At 42.2% G+C, this 11,116-nt stretch overlaps 1 protein-coding gene across 2 annotated transcripts in view; it reads right to left on the reverse strand.

Moving 5' to 3' along the window:
* The window catches only part of CCDC90B (coiled-coil domain containing 90B), a 38,925-nt gene extending 28,506 nt beyond the window's left edge, over nt 1-10,419 (reverse strand). Inside the window, exons 1-2 of one of the 2 annotated variants that reach the window (XM_042460949.1) lie at nt 10,301-10,419; nt 8,684-8,803 (exon numbers count right to left, since the gene is read on the reverse strand). In XM_042460949.1, coding sequence (XP_042316883.1) covers nt 8,684-8,803; nt 10,301-10,373 — 193 coding nt within the window. In that variant the 5' untranslated portion in view covers nt 10,374-10,419. Of the gene's footprint in view, nt 1-8,683; nt 8,816-10,300 lie in introns of both variants that reach the window. The other variant, XM_042460948.1, reaches the window with a different exon arrangement.
* Nucleotides 10,420-11,116: the final 697 nt, after the last annotated feature.

Below are 11,116 nucleotides of genomic sequence, written 5' to 3' on the forward strand. Positions count from 1 at the left end.
TGTAATTATTTATTTATTTATTTATTTTTAATTTAATTTAATTTTTAATTTGTAATTGTACTGTTTTTAATGCTGAGAACGGGCTGAGTCCCATCCTGGGACAAGAGCAGGATACAAATAAATATATAATAAATAAATAAATAAATAAGGTACAGGAGGGTGGATTTTGACTGAACGTTAGAAGGAACTTCTTGAAGGTAAGAGTGGTTCAACAATGCAAACATTTGCTTAGAGAGGTGGAGGAGTCTCCTTTTGGACATCTTCAAAGAGAGGCTGGACAACTATCGGCTGGGGATGCTCCAGCTGGATTCCCTGGCATTGAGCCGGGGCTTGGATTAGATGGCCTATCGGTCCCTTCTAATTGTATGATTTCATGAAAGAAGCTAGGATGGAAAAGGCAGCTTTTCTACAACGAACTGGAAAAGATCACACAAGAGTAAAGATATACAACTGGAATACTAAAGTTAGACTTGTCAGAGCCATTGTTTTCTCCATCTCCATGTACGGATGTGCATGCTGGACAGTGAAAAAGTGGATAAGAGAAAATCAACTCATTTGAGATGTGGTGCTGGAGAAGAGTGATGAGGATACCATGGACATCAAGAAGATAAACAAATGGGCCTTAGAACAGATTAGCCTGAAGTCTCCCGGAAGCCAAGATGGTTAGGTTGATGCTGTCATACTTTGGCCAGGAAAAGACATGACTCAAAAGAAAAGACAATAATACTAGGAAAGGTGGAGGGAAGTGGAAAGAGAAGAAGACCACAGGTTAGATGGATAGAGTCTTTAGGGAAGTTGCAGGTATGACTTTACAGGACCTAAACAGAACAGTGGAGGACAGGGAGCCTTGGAGATACCCCTCATCCACAACGTTGCCATGAGTTGGGGGTCGACCCTAAGGCAGTGACAACAAAAATGTTATTGGATTCCAACTCCCAGCACTGCTAGCCTGCAATAGTGGAGTTAAATGCTGGAGATGCAATCCATAACACCTGGAGGGCCGGAAGTAGATTTTGAGATGGTGATCTTTTTGATATACAGTCCCAGAAGTCATAGTAGGAGTGGCTGGGTAAAGTCTGGGAGTTGCTGCCTGAGTGAATTTGGAAGTTGTAGTTTCAAAAATAGTATATTATTATTATATTATTATTATTATTATATATTATTATTATTATTTCTGACCTGTCTCCTCCTCATGGATTGGGCAGGGGACAATAACAATTTCTGATTTTCCAATGTTCTGAAAATGCATGAGGAAAAGCTCTCCAGGGGGCATCCCTGGCACAGAATAAATATTTTTACAGTTTTCTCAGGCTTTAAAACCCACACAGCCTTAAGGGATGTCAGCTATATCCCATTTCTTCACATCTCCTCATTAAAGCCCTCTAGCACAAGAGAGGTTTTGATCCTTTTCCAAGTGCTGTCCTTGTATTGCAGGAAAACTTGTCTTCAACAGCAAAAGTTTTGGATAAGTCTTCAGTGGAAGTACTGTAGTGCCTCCCTTTCTTGATGGAAAAGGACCCAAGGAGTGCTTGGACAAACTGAACACCGCTCAGCGAAAGCAAACAAGACTGTGTGTTTACACAGCACATCTCTTGCATTTTGTAGCTCTCTGGGACAGGAGTGGGGTGGGAAATCTGCTTGTACGTGTGCCAATAATAGACTTAGAGAATGTGGGGCTTGGAATCCATTGAGAATCTTGGCCTGATTCCATTCACCTTGTAAAAACAGATGAGCCTCCATCCGCAATCTGCTGCAATCTGCTTTGTTAATGTTTGCACACATTCCAGAAAAATATAAGCAAATTCACCCACAGGCCCTGGGTCATCCCTGCCAGTTCTCTAACATCATACCCAAGGGTCCTCCATGGAAAGACACTGAGGAAAAAAGTAAACATTCTCCTTTTAATGGTAACATTTTTCTTCTCCAAGGAGGTGTGCGGTCCCTGCCTGTTTAAAAAGCAAATTCATGTCTGATAAAACCTGTCCAGAAGAAACAAGTATGGTTATATGCAAGGCATGTGCAAAGAGGATAGTTGTTTTGAAAGAAAATATGATGTTCTAAGACCCTCCAACTGTCTGATTTGGCAGAGACAGTCTCTCACAAACCTTTGTCATCCCACTTTTCAGCGGCCTTTAATATGTCCTGGTTTCTCTCTCCTCCTCCCACTTTCCCCTTTTGTCCTCATGTTACTTCAACTGCTGTAAACTAAGTTCAAAATACAAGGGTGCTTTTTTCTTCATTAACTCATCAGAAGAGAAAGGGAATCCCACCTTTCCCAGTAGACTCAAGCAAAAATAAACTATTGCATCCTCTCCTAGCTTTGTGTGTTCTTCCTCATAAATAAATTTCCATCTCTACAAGCATTTAGACATGGATTGGTTATAAGTGTCCTGGTTTTCACTATGAAAATTGGAGGATGTGTTCTGAAGGCCACTTCGCCCAACAGTTTTTCACTGCTTTGTGGACTGTTTGGTGAGCAAAGTGGATTGCATCTACATGGAGAAATAGTTCGACACCACTTTAAGTCTGTAGTTCCATACTATGATTTCTGAGATTTGTAGTTTTACAAAGTCTTGGCCTCCTCAGCCAAAGTGTGCTGTACCTCACAAAACTACACACCCAGATTGTGTTGGATGGAGCCATGGAATCCTAATAATGTCCAAACTGCATAATTCTACAGTGTAGATGCACCCCTGGAGTGATGTACGCCCTGATGAGTTTTTTACCAAGTTTGATTTAATATAAAATTTTGGGTACATGCGGTCTGTGCTATAACCCTGACTGACCCATAGAGGACCCGCCATTAACTAAAAGCAGAGAAGGCCACGTAGTCCAGCTCCCTGACTCAGGCAGAGCCCTAGAGAAAGAGGGAATAAAACCTCTATAGGAAAGTCTGGGAGTCGCTAAACCAGATTCGTCTCTACTAGCCCAAGGAAGACAATAGCTTGGCTCTCCATTAATGAGCCAGTGATCCGCTAACGGCTCAGCAATCAAGGCGCGGACCCTCTGAATGGTGTCCAGACCTACTGCAATTTTGCAACCTATGTTTGCTCTTGGCTAACAATGACCTGGCAATCAACGCCTTTGTCTAGCAAGTCCCTATAGCCCAGGATATGTTTAGGCCATATAAACCCTGAGTTCAGACCTTCCTGGGCTTTTGAGTTGGTTTCTGAGCTGAGTTCTTTGAGCATTGTGGCTCCGCTGAAATCACTGAGCTAAGCTAAGCTCTCACTGTTACTGGGTCGCAAGTTAGCCTTTGCCAGCTTGAACTCAGCCTTAAGCCTCCGGGCCCTTATTTCCGCTCCACGGCCGTGACAATATCCATCCAAGCTGCATCAGACTCCAGGAGAAACTCTAAGGTAATATTCCCGTGTGGTGCCTCTCTTCTCAAGCCCAGTGCCCGCCCACCACCCCTCCCCGGCTATAGAATTGAATGTGTGCATGTGTGTATGTCCCCCTTTGCCTGTGGTGACTTTAATAAATGTTAATAGTTTAATTGCACCTAGTTGGGTATCAGCATCTCTTTCGCTGGTGTGTACTGGCGACCTCCGTATACACTTGGGACATGATCCAGGCACATGGTATTGTTAGCCCACCTCACAGCTAAAATTTGAGCTAATTAAATTCCCCTAATTCGATCCTTCCTAACAGTTTATATATTTGATTTACGATATATCCCATCTTTCTCTCCAAATGGGATTAAAGTAGCCTTTGAGGTAGCCCCTGGCTAACTATTATTGATATTCTTACACATGAATAAGTTTCCCTGTGGAAATGGCTGGACATTCTTCTCTGATGTACAACATTAATTTGCCCATTTCAAAGACATTTCATGAACCTCCCAGAATTTCTGATGCCATCAACATTGGCCAGAATCCTGTTAACTTCTTACACATTCATACAGGTTAAGAAAAGACAGTAGAAACAACAATAAACAATAATTGTTTGAGCTATAAACATGATTGACCATGATAGTTGGCACCCATGATCTCAAGTGTTTCTCCACCCTTCTAAAACCACAGAAAAGGAGAAAACATTCCGATGTATCAAATTTGGCAGTGATGTCTAAAGTCATCTCCTTCTCATTAATGCTTTTCTAATGATACTCCCCAGTTTCAGAAAGTGGAACTGTATATAAGTTTAACTTCATGTGTTGAACGTGTGTTGCTTTGGACAGTGATTTGCTGACTGGCACTTGATAAGAATTCATATGAAATGGATACTGCCTGACGTCTTTCCTTTTGCAACTTGCTTTTGGGATGTGATTTTCTCTCCTCCCCTTAAATGAGTGTCTTTTGGTTACTTGTTCCTTGCTCATCCAAGGTGTGTTGGGAATAGCCTCCACACACATTGAGTGAATGGCATGGAAGCAGAAGGAACCCAGCCTCCAGCATGAACATACCTCAGGTTCGGTCCCATGATCTTAATGGGACACTGTATGTCTGTAAGTTCCACTATGTAATGGAAAGCTCTTGATTGCATGGGCTCCTGATCGTATAAGTGCACACCTGTGCACATCTTGGTTGCCCTTCAGAATTTTTCTGAATCTACAGGCATCATGGGGTAGTGGGTAAAATGAAGTTATAGAGATAATGGCCAGAAGTCAACCTCCTCCTCCTACAAGTTCCTTTAATGTGGGGTGGGGAGAGCACAGGCTTTGGCTTTCAAGCATTCCATAACTCACTTGGTGTCCCCAACCTTCCATCCCTTTTGAACATTTCTGGCCATTTTTTCAGTCATTTTACCAGTGATGTAGACCTGAGTTGACTGACCCAAACTTAGGACAGACTCAAGTCGCTTCAGTGACTTGGCTTGGACTTGACTTGGCAGTAAATGACACAATGACTCGACTCGAGACTTGTATATTTTTAGTGACTGGCTTGTTGCTTAACTTCATTCAGGAACAACAAATGTCAATGGGCTTGAAGTGGGGCTTCAGGTATACTCAGCAGCATGCCTCCACTGCACATCGGAGAAGCCTTCAAAGCTTTGAAAAGCTTTAGAGGACTTTCTGCCTCAAGCCTGTTACCTGACACATTGCTGTTCCCATCCAAAATGTTTAACCTAACTTGTGTGTGTGTTTTTTATTTTCTAGTAATTGAAATCCTACCCCACAAACATACACCACCACCACCTCCTCCTTTTTTTTCCTGTTTAAAGTTGGTCCCAAATTGAAACATGACTTGAGACTTGCCATAAAAGACTGGCAACATCACTGGAATTGACTACCTGAAAAGGCCAAGAAGGCCAGAAAAACCATCTGCAAATGCACAATTTAGTCTTCCCACCCCTCAAAAGCCTGTTTTGGCTGAAATCCAGTAGAAAAAAGACAACAGGAAGCAATGTGATGTCACTTCTGCACACTTCAGTGTCCTAGTGGTGACCCATGAAGGGGTGACACAGGGACAAAGTTGTTTGGTGCCCAGGGGATAATTCATGAAGATAATATTACATTGACTGGATAATGAATGCAGCTCTGCACCAGCCCTCTACACCTTTATTATGTCTTTGAGCTAAACCATAGCAAATGTGTAACCCTGTAGATAATTTTCTGAAAAAGAGGCTATGTATTGTTATTCCTTTTTCTTTTGGTGCACATTTATCCTGCAGGCTGTGGAGAAGTCTCTTGTGAAAGTTTGAAGGAACAATAAAGTGTGTTGCATGTGCTGCCTATCCGCACCCCAATTCCTTTGCTAGAGTTTGGGAACAATGATCCCGGACTTAATGGATTTTCAACCCTCCTTTTGCAAAGTATATCTAATTGCCATCTTCATTTGCTCTGGGAAATCAACGAGACATTCCAGACTAATGTGTTTATAGACGTTCTTTCTGATCTTCCTAACGAAGTCCACTTACATGATCTGGTCACGAGTATCAAAAGCAAGCCAATGCAGCTGCTTCTTAATAATGTGTCACACCAAAATGGGATAAAGAGTCTTTGGAGCAAAGAGCAGGAGACCAGCTTTGGAGGCAACCTGCTAAGCAAGACACCAGAGGCCTTTGTTTCATATGGTCAAACTTTCTCTTGGAGAAAGGATGCACGATTTCCCAGGCATCCCCCTTGAGGCTTCTTCCTCCATCTTTCTCTCAGTATGGAACCCAAGATTGTTGTTCTTGTGTGTCTTCAAATCATTTCCATTTACAACAATCCTATCAAGGGGTTTTCTTGGTGATGTGTCAGAGGAGACTGGCCACTGCCTTGCCCTGAGGCGGAGAGAATATTTATGGTCGAGCTGGGAATTGAACCCGAATCTCCAGTATGTAGTGCAATCTCAAACCACTAACTACACAGCTTTTTTTTAAAGTGCCATTTAAAAAAATGATTGATAAATTATTCAACAAACATTAATTTGAAATGGTATAAAACCATTTAAAACACCACACTTGGCTTGATTGACTGCACTGCAGAAGAAAAAGGCAGTTTACCACGGACACTAACTTAAGTGCTATAGCTCCATTGTATGGAACCTTGGGATTTGTTGTTTAGATTCTCTGCTAAGAGTGCTGGGACCCATAAAATGACAAGTCCCATGATTTGGTAGGATGGAGCTACAGCCCTTAAAGTGGTGTCAAACAGTGTTATTTCTAAAGGGTAGATGCACTCTGACACAGAGGAAAAACAGGATTAAGGGAAACAGTTATGTACCAGAAAATGACTCAGCCCATGTTTTTTTTAAAGGATATAACTATCACTTGATTCTAATGGTAACTAGAACCACAGGTAACACAGACTTACATGGACCACAGACGCAGATAGGCACACAATGATCTTTCTGCACAAATGTTTAATTGCCAGAAGATCTAAGGCTTTCATGGCCGGCATCCATAGTTTTTTGTGGGTTTTTCGGGCTATGTGGCCATGTTCTAGAGAGTTTCTTCCGGATGTTGCCAGCCATAGATGCTGGCAAAACATCAGGAAGAAACTCTTCTAGAACATGGCCACATAGCCGAAAAACCACAAAAAACTATGCCAAAAGATCTGGTTTAAATAAAAAGGTCTGTGTTTTCTGGTGGAAGGAGGCCAGCCTAACCTCCTACGAAAGATATTCCAAAGTTTGGGAGCAGCCACAAAGAACTCTCAAGAGCAAGTTGGACTAGACAGGCTTTGCGTCTGATCCAGCAGGACTCTTCTAATTACATTCTGTAGGAAGGATCGAATAGGGGAATTTAATTAGCTCAAATTTACGAGAGCATGTCCCAACAACGCACACTACGGATCATGTCCCTATGTGCATACCAGAGGTCATCTAGTCCAACCCCAGAGAGAAAGAGACTCAAATTCCAATGAGTTTCAATAAAAATATAAACATTATTAAGCCACACCACAAAAGGGATTGCACACGCACGCACACATTCAATGCTAAAGCAAGGGAGGAGGGAGAGTTTGGGAGCAAAGAAGAAGAATAGAGGCACCATTGGAATAATTACCTTAGGAGTCTTCTCCAAGCGATGATTGAGGGATGGGTGGATGTGAAGCACGGCTGCAGGAATGGGAAAAGCAAGCGGCAACCGCGGTGGCAGGAGCTGAGTTCCGGCGGGCAAAGCTAATAAGAGACCAGGTGACAGTGAGCTTGGCTTCGCTCAAGTGATTCAGTGGAGCCCAAGGCTTGGGGGAACTCAAGCCTGGAGCAGCAGCTCAACAAGCAAGGTTTGAGGTTTGGAACTTCAGCTGGACAAGCCCAATGAGGGCGGAAATCTAGGTCCATTTGTACTGCGAAACATATCCTCAGGCTATGGATACCTGGTAAACAAAGGTCTTGATAGCTATCTTTTGTCTAAGCTGAAACTTATACAATGGATACACAAAGAAGAGGTCTGACACTTTTCAGGGAAGGACAAATATCTAGATGGCAGACCGTTAATACAACATCACTCATTAGGAGAGAGGCTACTTCCTTTGTCCTCTTCTCTTGGGCTGCCTGCGAAACTTGTAGGGCAACTCCCAGCACTGTTTGCTCAAGGTTTAAATCAACCTTTTCCTATAGCCATGTCCAGCAGGCTGGCTGGCTACGTGGTCAGCTCGCTTTTAGGGTAATGGCGGCTTGCGGTGGGGTCAGTCAGGGGTCATGATTTTTGATACGCTTGGCAGCACAAATTTGTAGTGGATAAAGTCAGCCCACTGTTTTCTTACTGTGCTTGCCATTATTGCTAAGGTTTATTTTGTATCCTTTGCATAGATTGGTTTTGCATACTTTTGTTATATACATTGTTTGTTACCCTTTTAAACAAATATAGGTAAAGCTTATTTATAATACCCTTTGGTTTTTGATTATTCCAAATCCATGGTTTAAACGCAGAGAGGGCTTGCCATTGCTTTCCTCTGAGACTGCCAAGGGTCAAACACTGGGTTTGCATGGCAGGACAGGTATTCGAATCCTGGTCTCCAGAGTCGTAGTCCAACAGTCAAACCACTCCACCATGCTGGCTTAGAATGTTTTCACATAACCCCAAAAGGTTCTTTAAAAATATGGCTGAATCTCATGATATAATTCTGCCCATGTTGGGTACAGATATGATCCATACAGATATGAAATGTGGCCTCACTCCTTCTGCAGGGCAACTGGAGATGTTTAAATAAACTGATGTATTGAGTCTACTAACAGATGTTGCAAAATGTGCCTTACAAAGGAAACAAGCTCTTGCAGGAATTCTGTGCCATTTTAAACTCACGGACTTTACTCACCGTTTGCCTCCAGGTCCCGCACAAGTCCATGTGTGTCAAAAGTTAGCTTTCTTTGCTCCAGCGGAGTTATCTCAACCCTTCGGACATCGTAGGACTTCACTGAGGTGGAGGCAGCAACACCTGAGAAGGTCACTGAGGTTGAGATGTTCGTTGATTTGCAAATTGTTTAATACGGTGTGATAAGGAAATAAGTAAAAAGAAGGCGACAGTGTGATCCTATTCCACTTTTTATTTCATGCTCTGTTCAGTGGGCATTGAGTATATCCAAATAAGTGTAATATAAAGGTTGTATGGCAGTGTTAATAATTAAAATAATGAATGAATGATTTAAATTAGTTTAAACTAAATTGTTTGTTTAATTAATTGAAATAAATAGTACAGTGAGCCCTTGGTATCTGCTGTGGCTTGGTTCCAGGATACCAAAATCCATGGCATAGTAAAATGGTGTACCTTACATAAAATGGCAAAATCAAGGTGTCCATTTTTGGAATATTTTGAAGCTGTGGATGTTTGAATCCACAGATTTTAAAAAATGTGGCTATGGAGGACTGATTGTATACAGTCAACCCTCCATATCCATGGTTCCTTTACCCATGCATTCAATCATCCACGGCTTGTAAATATTCCAAAAAGATATACATTCCAAATAGCGTACCTTGGTTTTGCTATTTTCTATAAGGGGCACCATTTTACCATGCCTTTGTAGTCAATGGGACTTGAGCAGCCACAGATTTTAGTATCCTGGAACCAAACCCCAGCAAATACTAAGGGCTCAATTTATATCTGCCGCAATGGGATTCAAGGCGGGCTACACCAATATAAAAAGACGGAACAATCTAAAAAGACAGAAGTAAAAACGTCAATTACAAAAATAATTAAACATTATTAATGTCCAAACACACAGTTAAAACCAGTAAAACTGTAAAAAAGCATATACAATACAAGTACAATTCAACCACTAAATGGCTGCCTGAATAAAAAATGTCTTCAGTGCCTGCAGAAAGTGATTAGAAAGTGATTTGACACCACTTTAACTGTCTGGGCTCCATCCTATGCAATCCTGGGATCTGTAGTTTTGGGAGGGTGCCAGTGCAGAAAAGGTTAAAGATTTTTGTGAAACTACAAATCCCTGGACTCCATAGGATGGAAGCATCTATACTGTAGGAATAATGTAGTTTGGCACCTCTTTAACTGTCAGGACTCCATCCTCCACAATCCTGGGATGTCTATTTTTGAGAGGGCACCAGCAGCCTTTGGCAGAGAAGGCTGCAGACCTTGTAAAAATTACAAATCCCAGGAGGACTGTATAGGTCAGGATGGGGGGCACCTACACTGGAGGAACAATGCATTTTTTTTTTACCCCAATTGAACTGCTTGGGCTGCATTCTTTTGGGATTTGTAGTTTTGGGAGGTCACCTGAAGACCTTGCAAAAAAGGTACTACAAATCCCAGGATTCCACAGGCTGGAGCTGCAGCACTTAAAGTGGTGTCAAAGTGCATTCAATCTACAGTGTAGATGCAAGCATCCTCCCTCCCTCCCAAAGGAGGCTAGGAGAATAAATGAACCACTATTTTCAATGGGAGGCTTCCTGGGTTCTGGGTTCAAATCTCTCTCACCTCTCAGAGACGTAGAAAGGCTGTTGTTTTCCCGGACCAAGAGCCTCAGCCCCAAAGCATTTAATTTCCACATCCTTCCCAGTTGCTTCTTGTTGCAAAAGACACTAGCAGCACTCACTTCCGGCTTGGAACCCAAGAGGCTCCTGGGAAGTGTAGTTCGTTCTGGACAGGAGGACACGCCTCACTTCCTGCCTGCCTCAAAGCATTGCGGGACATGTAGTCAACGTCCAAAAATGTCCTCCATTTTGACCAGTATTAAGAAGCATGGTGGGTTTACATTAAAGCTCTTGCTTGGTCATGTCCTACATTGTTCCCCCTTGACTGTCCTAAAATGGAGGACATTTTGGACTGAAGGCTGAAACAACCCCATCTGCTCATTATATGTAATACACAAATAGTATCAGAGATTATACTATAATAGATGTAGTATTATTATTTTAAATAATACTAACTTTCTTCCTCCTTGTCCTCCTCCTCCTATTTCTGAAAAAGTATTGGAGAAGTTACTTTTTTTGGACTAAAGACCCAGAATCTTCAGACATTTGTAGTCTAAGTCAACAACTTTTTTTTTTGGAAACTGTGTAAAAGCTGTGCATTTTTGAAGATTATTTGAGAGGGACATTGCCATAATTTGTACCATCAGAGGGCAGCAATCTACAATGGGACATGCTATTTGTATGCAGACACACCAGAGCAATATGAGAGACTGAATATTTGTTGGTCATCCTCCTGATTCATTTTCTTTGTTTAGATTGGGGTCGGCAACAGTGCTGTGAGTGGGGGGCAATTTTCAACCCCACAGCACCAGAGAAGGAT

This window comes from Sceloporus undulatus, chromosome 3 (genome assembly GCF_019175285.1).
Source record: "Sceloporus undulatus isolate JIND9_A2432 ecotype Alabama chromosome 3, SceUnd_v1.1, whole genome shotgun sequence".
NCBI classification, from domain to species: Eukaryota; Metazoa; Chordata; class Lepidosauria; order Squamata; family Phrynosomatidae; genus Sceloporus; species Sceloporus undulatus.